General features: G+C 43.6%; 1 protein-coding gene and 1 pseudogene across 1 annotated transcript in view; both read right to left on the bottom strand.

Moving 5' to 3' along the window:
- The window catches only part of SAAL1 (serum amyloid A like 1), a 65,663-nt gene extending 58,202 nt beyond the window's left edge, over positions 1-7,461 (bottom strand). Inside the window, exons 1-2 of the mRNA XM_073216298.1 lie at positions 7,272-7,461; positions 5,572-5,688 (exon numbers count right to left, since the gene is read on the bottom strand). Coding sequence (XP_073072399.1) covers positions 5,572-5,688; positions 7,272-7,406 — 252 coding nt within the window. The 5' untranslated portion in view covers positions 7,407-7,461. The remainder of the gene's footprint in view (positions 1-5,571; positions 5,689-7,271) is intronic.
- Positions 7,462-9,405: 1,944 nt separating this feature from the next.
- LOC140844391 (serum amyloid A-2 protein-like) lies at positions 9,406-10,153 on the bottom strand (annotated as a pseudogene).
- Positions 10,154-20,367: the final 10,214 nt, after the last annotated feature.

A 20,367-nucleotide genomic window follows, 5' to 3' on the forward strand; every position in this document is an offset into this window, starting at 1 on the left:
TAAGATTAGCATGCATGGGGGGGAGGGAGAAAGGGGAGGGTGGGCTGCACAACACAGAGAGGACAAGTAGTGACTCTACCACATTTTGCTAAGCTGATGGACAGTAACCGTAATGTGGTTGTTAGGGGGGACCTGATATAGGGGAGAGCATAGTAAACATAGTATTCTTCAGGTAAGTGTAGATTAAAAATTTAAAAAAAAAAAAAAAGAAAGAAAGAAAGAAAAGGGGGATTACTCCTTAACAGGATAAAACTATTGGTAAATCAAAGATCAACGCATGCTTTAAATATCCTTAATGTTGATCACTTAAAGGGTGTCAGATGATCAGCTATGGAGGTACTCTTTTCTGATAATATTCCTTTCTCTTAATTAAAAAAAAAAAAAAAAAAGCAGTTACTGTGTGCTGACCTCCAATGAGTTCTGCACAGTGGTATAGAGGGCATGTCAAAGTGTGGGCAAAGGGTCTGTTTGTTTCTACGCAGAAGATCAAGGCCTAGCTTGGATACCCAGAAAATGAACTAAGATACGATATGAGGAGGAGCTTCCGGCATCAGCACTCTCTGGAGGACTCGTGCCGGGGGATGATCATCAAAAAGCCTCCACAGGGATCCGGACGATGCTGCGGTTGTGGCTGCATCCAGCCCACCATCTCCTGGACTTGCCATAAGAAGGAGGAGGGAGATGTCTAGGCTGGCATGTGCATACAGTGAGACAACGAATTTGACTGGATCTGTACTGTTGGAACTCAACCAGGAGTTGGGAGGGGTGCAAGTTGTAGCACCCCAAAATCTCATGACTATAGACTATCTATGGTTAAAAGAACATATGGGATGTGAACAGATCCCAGAAATGGGCTGCTTTAATTTGTCTGATGGTTCAAGTACAGTTGGAAAATATCCATCATATCATAGATAAATTTTCACAAATGCCTAGGGTGCCTAAATGGTTTTCTTGGCTTCACTGGAGATGGCTGGTAATTATAGATTTGCTTTGTTTATGTCACCGTATTCCTATTATGTCAATATGTGTGTGCAAATTAGTTAGTAGTTTAAAACCTATACATACTTAATGTACTATACAAGAAGATATGTCAAAGAAATAATCAATCCTCCCAAGTTTCCTTCATATGCTACATCTATAGCTTTTCTTCTTCCTTCCTAATTACAAACTTTAAATAGAATTCGTGCCTCATATCGAATTTACCGAGTATCATAATTCCTCCAGGTGGTAAAGATACCTCGAGACAAGTGCTGGGCATAGAAGCCACAGGGCATAAATCTGCAAAGAAGTAAAAAGCTAACCTTTGCAAACAATATGGCTTCTCTCTCACTTACCAACTTTACATTTCCCTGTATGGCCCCGGAAGATGACTGGTTAGCCAGAGACGGGTAAGATTCCTCAAGGGAGGAACAACCTAAGACAGGCACAGTCGCAGGGGGGCCATCAGGTGAGAATTTGGGGATCAACAGAGGTGAGGCTCAGAACCTCACCCCCCCTGCTTTGAGAGAAATCTTCTGCATCCGTGGATGTCTTGCTGCCCTTGTCTAGCCTGGATTAATACTTAGTCCATAGGCACACACCTGATCATCTGATCATCTACATTTGCCTTCTTACAGCACTAAACTATGTTTTCTACCTTTATCTTGCATCTACCTACCACTTCAGCATTTTATTAAAAATAAAAATAATAATAATAATAGGAGAAATGTGGGATCAACATATAAATCAAGTACAAAAATCAAATGAATATTCATATTTGACCTGATGGTTTATAGGTCATATTGCATGATCAAAACCGAAAGTTTCTGTGATGACTGCCCTTGTACTGTTCACCATGTAAGAATTTATTCACTCTGTAAGAATTCGTTCACCATGTAAGAACTTGTTCGTTATGCTCAGAAGATTGGAGACTGACGAGAATTAGGCTTGAGATGGATTAATGATTGTACATTGAGCATTGACCCCCCTATACTGAATTTTATTGTTGTTAACAACCATTTGATCAATAAATATGAGAGATGCCCTCTCAAAAAAAAAAAAAAAAAAAAAAAAAATATACACTCCAAGAAAGGAGAGTACGGGCAACCTCAGAGAAGCGCACTTAAGAGCTTAGGCCTCTGTCTTTTAAGGCTTTCAAGAATGGGATAAAGGTAAAGGGTTGGGGGGGTGTAGGCTTGTCATGCGGTCTTATGATGTCTATCTCCAGTGAGAGATAATATGTCATCATCTATAGTCTGTCCTCTACATTATTCTGTAGGATAAACTTCTTGCTCTTCTCTAAGTGGCTACTCCCCAAGCACTCGGGACATATCAGTTAAGACTGTTTACCATGCCCTAAGATAGGTTCTTGGCTGATTACCAAAGAATATGCCAGGAATCTACCATCCCAATTCTCTTTTAAAATGGAATTTTAGTCTTAAGATAAGCCCCTCCTGTTTTATTATGCTATTCATATCTTGGCATTTTTTTAGGAAAATGAATCATGATGCTTGTCCCCTGTCTCTGCACTAAATAACTTATATTAGCTAGAGCACATCTCAGGGTCAGCCCAGATTCAGAGCATGTGGAATAAAATAACACTGCAAAGGGTGTTAACTCTGTGAGTCTTTTCTGGCTCTCTGGCTTTATCTGATTAACTCCCTGAGTTCGTGGTGGGTCCCACCCTCTTTTCACCTCACTCCTATCTGTCTAACAATCTGAATATCCAAATATGTATTCCTTATGACTCATTATATAGCATTCCCCCAAATGATCTAAAAATTCAACTCAATCTCAGTCAAAATCCTAGCAGGGTTTTTGTAGAAATTGACAGGTTGATTCTAAAATAGGGAAATACAAAGGAGCCAGGACAACCAAAACAACTTTGAGAAAGAACAAAGTTGGAGGATTAACACTGATACAAATCTACAGCAATCAAAACAGTGTGGTACTCAGATAGGGCAAGGATTTAGGACAAGCATCACGATTAACTTTTCCAGCCTATGATGAAAAATGCCAAGATATAAACAGTATAGTAAGAACAGGAGGGACTCCATCTTAAGGCTAAGATACCATTTTAAAAACCAGGGAGTTAGGAGGTAAGATTCCTAACATATTCCTTGGTAATCAGCAACAACTTAACTTAAAGCAAGGCAAGCAGTCTTAACTGATATGTTCCCAGTGCTTGAGGGAAACCACTATGTTGGAGAAGAACCAGATCAATCAATTCCTTGTGTTAAGTTTATCTTATAGAATTATCTGGAGGACTGATTATGGATAATGACATAATGTCTCTCACCAGAGATAGACATCCTGAGACTGTATGACAAGCCTATAGCTGCCCCAGAATCTTGTTTTTTAAGAGAGCCTTCTCGCTAAGGTTGCCTGCGCTCCTCTTTCTTCGAGTCTGTACTTTTTTAATAAAGCCTTCTCACTGTTCAACTTACTGCATTTTGTCTCTGTGCTTTTCCAGTGGTAAGTGTCTTTGTCACTTTGCTATTTCACTGTATTTTCCAGACATAAGCACAAGTCTTCACTCTGTCTCTGTTCTATTCCAGGTAAGTAGGGAGGGGTCTACCAAGAGCTCTGATTTGGGCTTGCAAGTTCCCATCGTCTGGATGACCTCAACAGGACTGCACCTGTACCACCATGCTCTTTAGTAGCCTGCCCAAAAATCTCCTTTTTTGCCTTTGGTGAGTTCTCAGAACATAATCTCACTCCATCCAGTGCTCTGCAGCTCCCCCAAATCCTGGGATGGTAGGGGCTTAGTACCCACGCCATGCAGATCCAAGTGGACACTGGATACCAGGTGACCCTGGCTTTAGGATTTGGCAAGGGATTTACTAAATTCTAAGGAGTTTAATGAGTTTCCCTTCCGTTTCTCTGCTCTTCCTTGCTCTCTGCTGCCTTAAAGGCAGCTGCCATTCCCTACTACTCACACTTTAATGAATTCCTTCCTTCCCTACAGTCATTCAACCTGCCTGAGAATTCTTTCTCATTCAAGTCAAGCACCCTCCTCGGTCCAGACGGAAGATTCTTCTAGTGCTTCACCTATGGTGCAGGGAAAGACCTCCCGAGACAGAGCTGCCCAGCCATAGTACTGGCATAAGAGAGACAAAAAGATCAATCGAAGAGAATAGAGTCCAGAAATAGACACATGTATATACACCAACTCATTTTTCACCAAGGTGCAAAAGCAATTCGCTGAAGAAAGGATAGTCTTTTTAACAAATGAGCTAGAACTGGATATCTATACACAAAAAAGGTGAACTTTAATCTATATCTTATACCACACACAAAAAACTCAAAACAGATCTTAGACCTACAAGTAGAACCTAAAAAATCGTAAAACTTTTAGGAAAAAAAGAAAAGAAACAATTAAAAAATGGGTAAAGATTCCAATAGGCACTGCACCAAAAAAGATTAAGAGTGGAAACAAGCACATGAAAACATGCTCAACATTACTAGTAAGAGGAAGATGCAAATTACAGTCACAACAATCACTAAACAATTATTAGACTGGCTAAAATTAAAAAGACTGACCACACCACGTGTTGGTAAGGATGAGGAGAAACTGCAACTGGATCTCACACACGGCTTCTGGTAATGTAAATATGTAAAAAAGCTCCAGAAAACAAATTCCACTTGTTTCTTAGAAAGTGAAACATACCTACCATATGATCCAGCCACACTACTCTAACTATTCATCCAAGAGAAAGGAAAACATATGTCCATACATACTTATACACAAAACTTCACAGCAGTGTTATCTGTGATGAACTGTAAATTGAAGGGGCAAGAGGAACAGATGACAAAGCTGAATAAATACTTGTGGGGGTGATAGATATGTTCTTTATCATGATTATAGTGGTTTCATGAATGTACACATATATCAAAATTTTTCAAATTGTACATACACTTAAAATAGGTGCACTTTCTGTACATCAATTATACCTCAAATATATGCAGTGTTTTTGTAAATCATACCTCAATAAAGCTATTTGTAAAAATGGCTGAAGACAATGAATAGCCACTGACAATTTTTAAGACAGAAGAATACAGTTAAATCTGTGCTTTAGGAAAGATGATTTGGGAGACAATGTGGAGGACAAAAGGGAGGGGAAAGAGACCAAAACAAGGATTTTCATCTGCAATGTATTGCAAAAGTCCAAGTAATAAAATGAGAGACTATGTAAGTCAGTCTCTTTTCCCATCTTTCCCTACCTGTAAAATAAGGGTACTAGTTATTATGAAGAACAAATGAAATTACACGAAAATGCTTTCATGCTATGGAGAACACACAAATATTAAAATACTATTGCAATTATATACTTGTAAGTCCTCCTTGTCTCTTTCTTCTAATTTAATTATGGTACATCAGTGGTCTCCTAGAACTCCTAACCTGCTCTCAAATACAAGGCCATCATTCTCCTTAGTATAGGAACTTGCCTGGACTACAAGCATTCTGGTATTCAAGAGAACTGTATATTTAACCCAAATCTAATGACATTTCAGATTCTCTACCCTTAAAGTTAAAAAGGTAAGCATTCACCACTTGCTTATCCAACAGTCTTTTCATTCCCAACTCCATACCTCATCCATTGACATATCCCATACTTTGCAAATTTCATTCTCCATTTCTTCATCAAGCTCCATCTGATATTTATCATCATCATCTGAGCCGGATTTGGTGTTCTCAGGGCTAACAATCTTCAGAAACATAAAGGAAGAAAAAAGATGAATAAAATCTGTCCATAGTACTCAAGTAATATCATCCCATAACAATTTAAAGTCACAAAGACACTATGCTTAAAATACCTTATCTTGCGAAAACCTTGCTTAAAAAAATTAGTGCCTTGGGCGGGTCTATTCATTCAACATTCATGGAGTAAATACTGTTGCTAGGCACAGAGGTAAGCACAGGGGTAGAAATACAAAGATGAGTAAGATTTAATCCCCTGCCTTCAAGCAGTTTAGGATCCAACGGGGAAACACATGTAAACTGATAATCACAACAGAAAAGGTGAAGTGATTTGACTTAACTGTGGACAAAGAGTTCTAAAAGCAAAAGTGATGAACCAAACCACGGCAACAACACAACACAAAGAAATAAAAGGTATCCAGATTGGTAAGGAAGAGGTTAAACTGTCACTGTTTGCAGATGATATGATATTGTACATAAAAAAACCCTAAACAATCCACCACAAAACTACTAGAACTAGTAGCTGAATTCAGCAACATTGTAGGACACAAAATTAATACACAGAAATTTTTTGCATTCCTATATACTAATGATGAACTAGAAGAAAGAGAAATCAGGAAAACATTCCATTTACAATTGCATCAAAAAGAATAAAATACCTAGGAGATGAAAGACCTATACCCTGAAAACTACTCATGAGAGAAATTAAAGACACCAATAAATGGAAATACATCCCATGCCCATGGATAGGAAGAATTAATATTGTCAGAATGGCCATCCTGCCTAAAGCAATCTACAGATTCAAAGCAATCCCTCCCAAAATACCAAAAGCATTCTTCAATGAACAAGAACAACTAGTTCTAAAATACATATGGACCACAAAAGACCCTGAATAGCCAAAGCAATCCTGAGAAGGAAGAATGAAGCTGGGAAACGTGGGAAGAAAGAAGTCCACATTTACTGAGGGCTCCTATCAGCCAAATACCAAGGTAAACACTCCAGGGCCATTGTCATCTTATTTAACCTACACAATATAACTCTGTATACAGTAATATTACCACCCCACTTTATGTAAAGTGAGAAAAAAATCGAGCCTCTGAGAGGTTAGGTGACTTGCCCAGATTCATGCATCTAGTAGGCGATGATGAGGCCGCGCATTTGATTAAGAGCAGTAAGACTCTTAAATAAATCACCATTTATTCTATTACGACAGAAGTCCACGAAATAGTTAATTTAGGACCTAGGCTTCGGAAACGACAGTGGCAATGGTGAGCAAAAACCCGAGTAATATATTTACATGGTTCATGTAGTTTTGGAAAATCTGCAAAAACAAAGTATTTTTACCCGCAAGCATTCCAGCATCCCTGCCATTATACTTGTCTTTGTGCTGAGGGCATGGGGGAGTGGCTCTCGGCAGTTTCGGGGTCCGCGGAGGCGGTCACGACGCACAGCGCGCGGGCCCCGGCGCGCGGGCCCGGGGAGGGGCCGTGGCGGGGGTGGCGGCGCCCCGGGCAGGAGGGCGCTGCCAGAGGTGCGGCCGGGGGCTCTGGGGAACGGAGGGGGAGCCCACGCGAGATGCGAGTTTCCACACCTGGATGAGCCCGCTAAGGACGCCGAAGAGCCAGTGCTTGCTGTAGACCGTGCCGCCGATGCAGTCTCCTCCGGCCACCTCCTCCTCCTCGTTCTTGTCCCGACTGGGCGGCGGCGGCGAGGGATTGCGATCCATGACACGGCCACCGACCGCCTTCAGGAGCTGCGCCGGAAGCCGCCGGAGGAAGCGAGAGGCCGCCTGGCGCCAAGAGGGCCCGGCGCGCCCGGCGCGACTCCTGCCACAGCGACCCCTGCTGCCCGGGGCCTACCAGAGCGCCCACTCCTATGCCCATCATGCTTGGGAGCCCAGAAGACTTATCTTGGTCACCCCACCCTACCCAGGACCCAGGCTCATGGGAACCGTGGAATACACTCACTGAAGGAATGACTAAATGAACTACTACACACAAAAGTGTTTTACAAGCTCTAAACTTCAATACAAATGCTAGTTACAGCAAATAGTTAAGAATGTTGGCTCTAGCAGCAAACAGTGGGATTTGGATACATATTTGAACAGTTTGTGCCTCAAGTTTCCTCAGCTATAAAATAAGGAAAAGTAAAATGTGAGGGTCCAATGGGATAACACACAAGAAAACAGAGCAGTGGCTGGCCCATACTTAACTCAATGAATGTCAGCTGTCATTACTATCATCCTACTATTAACTAGTGTTAGAGGAACTTAAAAACCAACCAGCATGAGGACTGACTTCATACAAACCACTGACTCTGACAAGGATAAAAACAGATTCCCCAGAAGGCATGAACAAAGTGAGATGAGGCATTACTGTTAAGGTTTAGGGGCTGGCAGATTTGGTGCACTGGGAAGCTGGTGTTCTGTACTGGTCTGATCCACCAACTGGGGAAAGAGAGAAGGGAAATGACTTTGAAAGGTATTTCTAATCACCATGAACACGGACTGGTTAACAACTGGATCTGGAAGGAAAGGATGGGAGAGGAGAAAGATTCCTGGAAATCTTTCAGGATCTCCACGTCAGGGAGAGAGACCACAGAAGGACCCAGATTCCTGTGAGGCCTCTAGAAAAAGACCCCTACCAAAACTTCGTATTAAACAATTAAGCAAAAGCAGAATCACTTTCATTCTCTAAAGTAAAATATCAAAATAGGAATATAAGCATTCTTCAGTGAAGATTAGTTAAAACTAAAAAGCCAGGAATAACCTGGCCTGGAATGTTTGAACATCCCCCAGATAAGAAAGTACCTCCGCATAGCCTGTGTCTCCACTGTGTGAATTAAATGAGGCTATTGTAAAATTTACTTTAGCCTGCTAAAAGGCCCAGTTTTATCTTTAACTTTACCCAGATGCTGCTTTTCCTCCTCCAGCCCCTAATCAAGTAATATATAACCTGAGCAAATAATATAGCAGGCAGGCCCAGCCCTCAACAACATAGTGAAGGGAAGGAAGGATTCCACCTTTAAGATAAGATTGCATTTTAACACCCAAGAAGTTAAGAAGTAAGGTTCTTAACTTATCATTTAACAAACAGACAATAACTCAGCCCATCTTGGGAGCAAGACAGGCAGCCTTGATTGATAGGCTCCCAAACCAAGAAACTTCTATTCTAGGAAAGAACCAAAGCAGTAAATTTCTTATGTTAACTCTGCAAAATAGTCCGGAAAACTGGTAAGAAACTTAGTGTCTCTTCAAAGATAAACATTTGGAGACCATCTGGTGGGTCTGCATCCCTAGCTCTTTGTCTCTCAAGTGCCTATAAATCTCCTAGACAAAGGGCTCTCTTGTCCCCTCCTGGCGCAAGCCAGGAGCTCTGTCTGTCCTCCCACTGTCTCTCTCAATAAAAGTCTCCCTGGCTCTCCTACCTTCACTGTGTGCTAAATTCATTCTTCAACTCCGCAAACAAGAACCCCGGCATCAGACATGCAGTGCTACCCAAATTACTATTATTGGTTATTAGTGTCTTATCCCCTTTTTAAAAAAAGAACACCAGTAATGATTATTGATCATCCCCATGGTATTAAACAGGCTCATATTCCCAGAAAGACTGTCATATGCTGTTTCCAGAAGCCAAGACAAATTGGATTTCACAAGCATTTATTGAACAACTTTTTTGCTCTTTATGAATTATCAAGGACTATGTCTATACAATTCAACAGCCTAGCTGAGCACCTGTCCCAGTCCTGAGGGGGCCCTGAGCCCGCCTCCTGGGAGCACCATGAGGAGGAAGCTCAGTACTTGGCAGGCAGCCTGGCGGGTCTGAAGTGATTGGGGTCCGGGAGTAGGCTCCGGCCCCACTCATTGGCAGCCTGGTCCGCCCTCGAGTCCTCCACTCCATGGCCACTGTCTCCATATTTAAAAAGGTCTGTGACTCTGAGAATTCTCTCTGGCATCGCTGGAAAGGAGGTAAAGGTGGACAACAGTCAGGGGCTGCTAAACAACAGCCCCGCCCTCCGTGCCCCTCCTCTTCCCAAGAAATTAGTGACCTGAGAGGGCCCCAGGCAAGAGGGGCTAAAACACTGAGCCTGCCCTGACACAGCCAATCTCAGCCCAGGCGGATGCCCCCCTCCCATCGATGCTGGGCGAGCAGCACCCACAGGGGTGGGTGGGGAACCACCCATTCCCACCAGCCTTGTTCTGGCTCTATCAGCCTCTCACAGCCCACACTGGGCCCAGAGGGGAAGGGTGGGCAGGAGGAGGAAAGGCCCCACGCTACGGGAAGCTTCCCCAGGGGTTGACCCCTGGCAGTCCAAGCCAGCCAAGCTCTGCTCACCCAGCCTGGCAGCCCCAGGGCCCCGTGTACCTGATCACTCTAGCAGCCCAGGCGCCCCCAGGGCCCGCTGGGCAGCGTGGAAGTACTTGTCTGAATCTTTGTAATTGGCTTCTCTCACGTCAGAGTAGGCCCTCTTCATGTCTCTAGTCCCTGGAAGGGAAAGAAAAGGATGAGAGAAAGGTGATTCTTTTCTTGGATGTAATAAAATAAATATCTTTATGTATTTATGATTTCTGACATTCAGAACTATAGTTTTGTTGAGAGGTATGACAATTACTATATTTATTCCCTCTGACTGACTTACTGATTTAAATAGATCCTTGGATCTATTGCATATTAAGTACTTTATCAGTGCATAATAAATACTTCCAACGTGCCTGACACATTTTGTCACTTGAGGGGACAAAACCAGAAGTAGCGGTTCTCCACCTCTAGTGTGCACAAAAATCACCCGGGGGGGCTTGGAGAAAGCCAGCTTCCCAGGCTCAGCCCCAGAGATTGTGAACAAGTGGAGGGGCACTGTGTGGACCCAGGCATCTGCACTTCACATAACACCCCAGGCCCCAGGTGATTCTCATGCAAATGTCTCTAGAACAGCCCTTTGAAAAACATTGACTTAAGAGGCGAAAAGATATTTTAGTGGGGTCTGTGAGAATTTTGATAGAATTAATGGCAAACTCTTAAAACAATTATAAATATTTACATCTTTCTCCATCTTGTACTAAACAAAAAATGCCTTTTATTTGAATATCTTACATTATAAATCATCCTTGCCATGTCTAGATACTATAGCACTTACAGATCTATAAATCTGATTTTTTTTGTGACATCCTTTAAGTTTTCTGGTTTTGTTAGAAATTCTTTGCAAATACTTCAGACGTGCCTAATAATACTCATCAAATTGATCTTCATTCACTTACTTGTTTATTTGTTCAGCAGATGTTTAGTCAGTGTCTGTTAGGTGTCAAAAGAACCAAAGATGATTAAGGTGTAGTCATGGCCTACAAAGAACCCACTGATACAATGAGGCCATCTTTATCTCTCCTTGTCTCTTGCTCCCAGATTTCTTTCTAGGTGCTGGTTGGTACAGTCTGCCAATACATTTTATGTAACCTAGGGCAATTTACCTAACTTCTGTGAGTCCCCATAGACTAAGACTTCCCTGAGTCTCCATTTAAACAGTGGAAGAAAAGGATGTCTAACTCAGTGACAGTTATAAGGATTAAATAGGGTGCATAGTACATACCTTTAAATTTTGAATTTTACCCATAAGAGTAACAATAAGGTGAAACTGGGGAGGCAAGAACAGATCAGAGCATTAGTAGAGGTTCATAAATCAGGGCTGCAGGAGTTTCTGAACTCTTTTCTAAAGGATCTGTGGAGCTAGTTGATTTCAGCAGGAGATGGATAAGATTGGATGTGCATTTTAGAAAGAATACTCTGGCAGACATATGGAGGTTGGATTAGAAAGAACTTATTGCTGAGGCTGTTATATTAATCCTCACACAAAATTGTGAGAATCTTGCATAATAGCAGTTGGAGTTGAGAGAAGAGAACAGATACTAATAAAGCTATCAAGGAGGTAGAATCGACCAGATAAAGTGACTGATTAGATGTGGCAGCAAAGATGGTCATGTTTAGGTGGAAAGGTGAGAGACGATGAGTTCTGTTTGGAACATGTTGAATCTGACACATGAGACATTCCAGTGGGGGTGTCCGCCTCCACTTTCAGAGGGAACAGCTCAGCTTTTTTTATGGGCTTCTGTGTAAGATTTCATTTGAGCCAAGAACTGCACTGCTAAAAGAGGAGAAAAGACTGATGTAGGTTAATGCAGGTATTTTAGGAAAGTAGAGGACTGCTAGAATTCAAATTGGAAGAAGAAAAATATTTAAATTATAATTCTCATCAGAGTTTGGCATAAGATAGCTTAATTCCTATACTGCTTATAATTTTTGTATCTGATTTTTAAAAATCAAAGAGGAATGTTTCTGATAGTGCTTTCACACCACTAGAGGGCAGTTGTTCTATTCCAAATCGCTTGCCTAACAGCTCTGGATACATTTGAGAAGCCATTTAAATGTATTTGGGCAACCCTTAGGGAGGATAAACACTTTAGAAAGGTTTTGCGATTTTGTGAGTTTTATCTAATCTCTTTGTAAACAATGTGTGGGTGTTCCTTGGAGTTGAATGAGAGTCTTAGTTTTTTGTCCCTGTTCTGGTACCCAGATAAAAAAGGGTACCTCAGCATAGCCCATGTCTTTATTGTGTTAATCAGGCAGGCCCAGCTTATTTTTTTAATTTTACCTATATGCTGTTTTTTCTCCTTCTGGCCCTAATTAAGTAGTTTGGTAACCTAGGCAACTGATTTAGCATGCAGGCCCAGTCATAATCAACAGAGTAAAAGGCAGGAAGAGTTAAGTAAGATTCTTAACTTACTCTTTAGTGAACAGACAGTAACTCAGCCCACCTTGGGGGCTGGGCAGGCAGTCTGTTTGATATGCTCCCAGACCAAGACACGAGTATCCCAGGGAGATACCAGAGCAGGAAGTTCCTTGTGTTAAGTTAATTCTAAGTATTCAGAGACCACTTAACAAGTCTGCACCCCCAGCCCTTAGTCACATTTCTAAAGAATCCTTAAAAGGGGGAACCCCCAACCTTTCAGGGTGCTCCTCTCTCTGGGGTCGCCCGCACTTTCTAGGTGCATATCCTTTTCATCTTTTCTGAACCTTTCAGGGGCGCCTCTTCTCTAGGGCAGCCCACACTCTCCTTTCTCCAAGTGTGCTCCTTTTGCCTTAAATAAACTTCTCCTGCGCATCGTGTCTGCGCCTTTCCAGTAGTAAGTGTTTTATTACTTCGCTTTGTCATTCTAATCCTCAGAATTCTGGCATTAACCTTTACTCTATCCTACCTCAGACAAGTAAGGAGGGGCTGCTGAGAGCTCAGACCTGGGCTTACAAATTACCGTCTTCTGGGTGTCCGGGGACTGCAGCCTACAGTCATGCTCTTCAGTAACCTGCCTGCAAGTCTCCCAACTTGGGACTCAGTTCCCACACCGTGCAGAGCCAAGCAGACGCTGGGCGCCAGATGACACTGGTTTAAGGAGTTAGCAGGGGTCGTGCCCCATGCCGAGTAGCTGTTCGATGAACTTCCTTTATTCCATTCTGTCATTCCCTAACACTCTTGCTTTAATGTATTCCTTCCTCACCTTGTCCTCCGACTTCCCTGCGTCACCGAACCGGTCTCTCCCTGACAGTTTCCTTTATTTGGGAATCGTATTTTAAACTTACATGCGGGAGTTGCATGTGCTCAGAGGACAACACAAGGACATCTATCAAGTCTCCAACCTATGCATACACTCTGAAGTATGAAGATTTCTATGTTGAGCTTTCTGTATACATAGTAAGTAAGCTAAAGAAGAGTTTATACTAATGTCTCCAACCAAATCTATTATCACATGGATATCGCCACATACTCTCCTGGCTTATCTGTAACCTCCCAGTGCAATACTGAGAAATCAGGCTCCCACCATCCGTAATTTATTTAATTCATTGATTGCTTCGTTCCAGATTACAGATACAGTAGTTTCAGCACAAAAATCTCTCACGAACATGACAACACACCTATTTCAGCTTTAGGACTCTGCAGTGTTTTCAGGAACTGGAGACATGACAACACACCTATTTCAGCTTTAGAACTCTGCAGTGTTTTCAGGAACTGGAGACGAAGATAAAATACACCTGGGAAATACATATTAGGTCATCTGAGTGACCAAATGTGTAGTTCTTATGACTCATTATACCACAACTGTACTTTCTATGTAAGTGGCTGAAACCCAGTAATAAAAGACAGATAAACACGAGAAAACAAATTTACTATCATGCATCTCTCTGGTTTATATGGGAGATTCTCAGTAAAATTTACTAAATTCCCCAAATGACCCAAACCATCACCACAAATGCCACCTTCATCTAAAAACAAAAGAAAGGTGTTGGGTGAGGGCAGGCCAGTTAAGGGAGGTTTTCAGGCGAAGCACTGTAAGATCTAAGTCTTTGCCTTTGCCTGTGTTAAGAGTTTCTAGATTTAGTCATTCCCCTCTTCATGTTTCAGAGGGGGAGACACCCTGTCATTTCACCCAAAGGTCAACTTCTAGTGGGTTTTCAGAGCTTCTCTTGTGCTTGCAGTTTCTTAAAAATAACCACCTTAGAATAATCAGTCTAAGAAAGATGCACATTGTGGGGTAGCAAAATAGGCGTCTCTTCAGATCCTTAACTATGGAGAAGTCGCAGGACATTTGGCTCCATTACAGTCTCAATTTCCAAAATTTAGTGTTTCCCTGTATGGAGCCTGGAATCCAACAGAGGTGACTTGCAAATCACTGAGAGAAGATGGACTAGTCCACAAATAGCAAAGGGTGGTGCTGGGACCTTTTACTCTATATGGGAAACCAGGAAATAAATCCCTGGCATAAGTAAGCCATGTTCATTAATTGATTACGGATGATTCATAGACTTCACTGTGAAAGGCAAATCTTTAAAAGGCATTTTAAGATGAAATGTGTTACACCTTAAAGGAGAAGAATTTCTTGAATCAGAAACAAAACAAACAGCACATGTCTTGCGAGACTGTAAAATAGACAAATCAACTGTATTAAAGTCAAGAATGTTCAATGTAATGCTAAGTTGTATGCTAAGTAAACTTAATAAAAATCAAGAACTTTTGCTTTATTGCAAAGCAATAAACAGAGTGAAAACAAACCACATGATGCAAGAAGACACTTCAACAATTGCTAAAGGATTAGTATCCTGAGTATGTGAGGAATGCTAAGGAATCAATATGAAAAAGAGAAAAACCCGAATCAGACAATGGATACAGGTAAGAAAAAGTACTTTCCAAACCAGGGAAAAGGAATGAGCCAACATCATGTTGAGACAGGGACCGTGGGTGTAGTCAGAGTAGGGTGAAGGCCTCTGGAAAAAGACCCCTACAAAAACTCCATATTAAACAATTAAACAAAGACAGAGTCACATTAATTCTCTAAAGTTAAATATCAAACTAGGAATATAAGCCTTCTTCAGTGAAAATTAGTTAAAACTAAAAAGCCAGAAGTAACTTAGCCTAGCATCTTTGAACATCTCCCAGATAAGAAAATACCTCAGCATAGCCCAAGTCTTGTTTGTATCGACTAAATAAAGCTATTGTAAAATTTACTTTAGCCTGCTAAAAAGCCCAGTTTATCTTTAAGTTTACCCAGATGCTGCTTTTCCTCCTCCAGCCCTAATCAAGTCAATAACTCAGCTCACCTTGAAAGCAAAACAAGCAGCCTTGACTGATATTCTCCCAATCCAAGAAACTGCTACTCTGAGAAAGGATCAAAGCAGTAAATTTCTTATATTAACTCTACAAAATAGTCTGGATAAGAAACTCAGTGTCTCTTTAAAGATAAACATTTAGAGACCATCTGGTGGATCTACATCCCTAGCTCTTTGTCTCTCAACTGCCTATAAATCCCCTAGACAATGCACCACTATGGACTCTCCTGTCCCCTGGTGGTGTGAGCCAGGAGCTCTATTTTCTCACTGTATCTCTAAATAAAAGCCTCTCCCTGGCTCTCCTACCTTGACTGTTTGCTAAGTTCATTCTTCCACTTGGCAAACAAGAACCCCGGCATCAATGTGAACAGAAGTTCTTTACCATCAGTAGTTACAGAAATGCAAATTAAGATGACAATTCAATGTTTAATCAGTAGGTAAATATCCAAATATGACAAAACCTAGTCTCATGAAAGTGTTTGAAGCAGGAGAGGCTAATATGATAATCAGAGATGAATACTAATTCCATCAAATCCAAAATAACCTCTATTTAATACCCAATTACTTTAACGACATCTCACACACACACACACACACACACACACACACACACACACACACGCAAAATCCCACCAACACAATGTGTTTATGGCTTGTGATTTTTATGTTATATATATATTGAAAGATCTATTTTAGACTTATTAGAGAAAAATTATGAGCATATATCACATCTTATTTTGTGCATACAAAAGTAAAGAAAACCAAATATATTCCTTGAGGCATTTCTGAATACTTTTACATGGATGGCAGTCTGAATTCTGGAAACACTTTGCCCATGTTTTTCCATGAAAGAAACGGAAACCATTCCCCCAACCTAACCCTCTCTGAATTTCTGCTCCACAAAACCTGTGAGCATATAACACGGTTCTGTTTTACGTCACTAACTTTGGGATGGTTCAATGCTCAGCAGTAGATAACTGGAATGTCCCTCATTCAGAGAGAACACTGGCAGGCTTGCACAACCTTTTTTTCTAGATTCTTCTATCCCTTGGGTGACTTGTGTTCACATGAATGACCTCTACAGCACTCCAGTATCCCATTTCCTGTCTCTCCTCACACACAGTGATGTCCTTATTTAAGCCACCTGAGCTGCCTTCCTTCAGTTTACCAAAAAAAGTCAGGGTTCCTCTGGGATTTCAATGGCTGCCAATGAGGGTTTGAGATAAGGGACACACGGAGGCCTTATCTCACTGCCCCTAAAAGACCCTATGACTCCACCTGGGGGTTACCAAAAGGCAGGACTCTGAGCTGAGCCACAGGTCACAAAGTCACCATGCCAACCTCCCATACATCATAAGGGACAACACAAGTAATAGCGTCTGCAGGTTGGGGTAAGGGTCACTCAGGGAGTGGAGTCCCTTGCCTTTGGCTAGTGTTGTCCCCCCGCCAAACACTTACCTCTTCTGCCATAAGCAGGTACAGGTGGATGTTCGCGGGGGCAGGGAGCCTCCGTGAAAGGGCGGGAGGGGCTGAGGCCCTTGGGCACTGGCAGAGGAGGCAGGGGCTGGGGCTGAGGGGAACAGGTGCTGACTGCTCTGATCCCTCCCCACCTCAGGAAAGAGGTGACAGAGGAGACCATGGAAATGAGGAGCAGGCACCCCTGCGTGCCTGGCCCTCACCTGTTCCTGCTGCTCCTGCTGCCACATGTGCTGCTGAGCACAGGACAATCCTCGTACAGCCCCTCAGGCTGGAGGAATGTCCATCAGGACACAAGGCAGTCCAAGAAGGAGGAGAGGCTGAAACCCTGTGAAGCTGCCTTCGATCTTTACATCATCCTCGATGCGTGAGTGGCCCTCCCACCCTGGCCCCAGGTGCCCCTCAGGGTGTGCCTGTCCCCAGGGTCAGAGCTGTATGAAGCGACCCAAGGGGACCCCTGCCTCTGAGAGAGGGGGAAGTAGGGACAGTTATCACTGGGTTGTTCCAGAAATAGCAACCATGGAATGCGCCTGGTTTATACATACTCTAAGAATGATAATCCTGACATCTTTAGAATTCTCAACCCCTAGTTTTCTCATCTTCTGTAGCCACTTAGATGCAGCCTAGAAAAGCGGAAGGAATGGTAAAGAGGAGAAGGATCCCCTTGTGTCTGTGGGAATCTCACATGTATATGTGACATTCAGAATGTTTATGGGCATCAGAGAAGGACCTTCTTGCAGGCTTTTCTAAATCGTATGATATACAAAGGACATCAACCATCACAGCTCCAGGGAAAGAGCCCAAGGACACCATCCTTAGTTACTTCCCTTACCATCCATGGAATCTTGACCAGAATACTCAGTCAGGGAGCCTGCATTCCATAACCTGGAAAAGAGCAGACCTACACTGAGGAGCGTTTGCTAAGACCTTTGAACCCTGGTCAAGTAGGGCACGTGTACATGCTTCCCACCTAGACAGAAGAGGCCCCCACCCCCTTCAGCATCCTCACTCTCCATCCAGGGAGTCAAGTGGGAGCTGATGGAAGAGAAAATCTGATAGTAGGAACAGGAAGGGCCTGTGTCTTCCTCGCCAGTCACCGCATGGTGATAGGAGAGCAGTGGCCCCCGCCTGCTCCTGCCTGTCCCTGGCAGTGCTGCTGGAAAAACCTTCCATGTCCAGAAGGGCTCTGCTTTGCAGACTGATAAGAAAGAAGGGACATAAATAGCCTGAGTAGCACACCCTCCCTGGCTTGAGGAGCAGGCACCTTTGGAGAATGTCTCTCAGTGCCTCTGTGGGTGCTGGAGAAATGGTGGAGGGAGCAGAATTTGGGTGTGTCAAGAGGAAGTAGTGCCATGTCACATACAGACTTCCAAAAGGACTCCCAAGCTAAGGGGGCATGCCAACATAGCCTGATGCCCAAGAATCTGAGATCCAGCAGGCGAGTATTGGACAGGACTGGGTTAGCCTTTGAGCCTGAGGCTTCTGAGCTTCTAAAAGGCTTATAATGGAGTATGGTGCCAAATGTCCTGCCCCCCTCAGACACCTGAAAAGGGCAGGACTGGAGCAGATGGCTGGGAATGGACAGTCCAACCGGAAGCACAGACTAGGAGAGCCAAGAGAATCAGAATCAGAACGAGTTTTGCAACAAACACGTCCTCTCTCAATCCTTGCCTAATAGCCTCACCTATCCATGACCAAGCATCCTGGTTTGCCACGAAAAGCCCATCATCCCCGAGGACAAGTGCCTGGTTTGTCACCCTGCCTCCCCTCACACTGCCTACAGTTACCACCAGGGGACCCACAGATGTTGCTGTGTGCGTGTGACAAGCGGCACCTCTGTGGACAGGGGAGCTTGGCAAAGAGCCTGCTGGCCGACTGGGAGGCAGAACCTCCGCCCACTGATGGATGTGCCCCACCCCTCTGACTCACGTCTCCTTTGTTTTCAGGTCACACAACGTAGAGGGAAATTGGAAGGCTATATACCAGTTTACAGAGGAATTGGTGCAGAAGTTCCAAAAGTACGGCTTCTTCACGCTGTAGGGCATCGTCCTGTGCCAAGCAGCAACACAGCTGCTTAGACTTGATGGACACGGGAGGCCCTTGGGTCAGGAGCACAGAGTCCTTAAGCGGGAAAGAAGGAAGATCACACTGGGCCCATTGGGTTTCGGCAGCTTCGTTGGCTCCTGCCTGGGAGTTAGGCCACTTTGCAGGGAACACAGTCTGCCCTTGAGGTCCTTACAGGGCGGGAAAGGAAGTTAAGTCAGACTGACCAGTAACTCAGTAACCCAACACTTGGTTAAATGGTGGTGAGGGCAAAAAAGAAGGGACAGAGTCTTGCCATGGTAGCAAAAGACAAAGCAAGAATAACTAGAGAAAGAAATCAAGGATGGCCTCCCACAGCATGTGGAAATTTGAACTAGTTCTTGAAGGATGGGGAAGGCATCATCAAGGAGACTTCTTGTGTAGTGAGTGGTCCAGGCCTCTCTGGAGGGCTGGGAGGTGATGCTCCACAGGTGAGCCTGGGGCCAAGGCAATAGAGGCTCATAAAGCCTGGCTGAGGGGTTCAGATATCTTTTCTGTGAGCATCAGAGAGCTATAGATGATTCTTGAACAGAGGTCTGCCACCGTTAAACCTGTGCTTCAAGAAAAAAATCTCCATAGTTGAGGGTAAAATGTACAGGGACAAAAGCCAGGACCCCTAGGAAGCTCAGCTAGGGATCTATGGTAGCAATTTAACTAAGGGATGATGAGGGTGAAGGCACTAGAGGAGAGTGGCCATGGAGAGAAAATGGAGTGGCCACCAAGCAGGAGAATAATTTCTTGGAGATGAGAGGGAGGTGAAAAAGTAGGTAGGGAGGAAGGAAGGGTGGTGAGTGTGTAAAGACTTTTACAGTAGAAAAGAGGCCAGTGGGGAACCCTCATGCAGGGGTGTGTAGGCATCCATTTTCTTGTGAATGCATGGTGTGCATGTGTGTGTGTGTGTGTGTCACTTTTGAGCAGGATGCAATCCTGGTACTTCCTGCTAGGGAGGACACACATCTTATAGGACTCAGAACCTCTCACTAAAGTTATGGGAAGTTCCAGAGCTTGGAAAATAGGCCCCCAAACAGAAGAGTTCATGGGCAGCAGGGAAATGGGCATGCACACCTCTCCAGCTACTCTTTAGCATCTTTTAGCCATCACTATGGCCTCATACTAGCCCATGCTTCCTCCCCAGCCCAAAACGGAGGATATCCTTCATAACCTTTGGAACACAGGCCGACACCCTCATGACGCTCACCTCGGACAGGTAAGTGATGCTTCAATCCCCTAAGGCAGTGCCAGTGGGTCAGGCCACAGGACAGCCAGAGAACTGAGGGGCTCCCTGAGGCTGCAGTGGGGAGCACAGCTGGGCTGCCTGGGCTGCACTCAGCGCCCACCGTGACAGCCCTCGTTCCCTGGCTCCCAGGGACCCTTCCAGGACTGACACTGGCTGAACCCTGTCCTACTAGAAACTCTCCTCTTCTCTCAGCCCAGCCCTCCATCTGCCCTCAGTTCTTCCCTCCATGCTCAACCCCTTCACTAGAA

This window comes from Manis javanica, chromosome 11 (genome assembly GCF_040802235.1).
Source record: "Manis javanica isolate MJ-LG chromosome 11, MJ_LKY, whole genome shotgun sequence".
In the NCBI taxonomy this organism is placed as follows: Eukaryota; Metazoa; Chordata; class Mammalia; order Pholidota; family Manidae; genus Manis; species Manis javanica.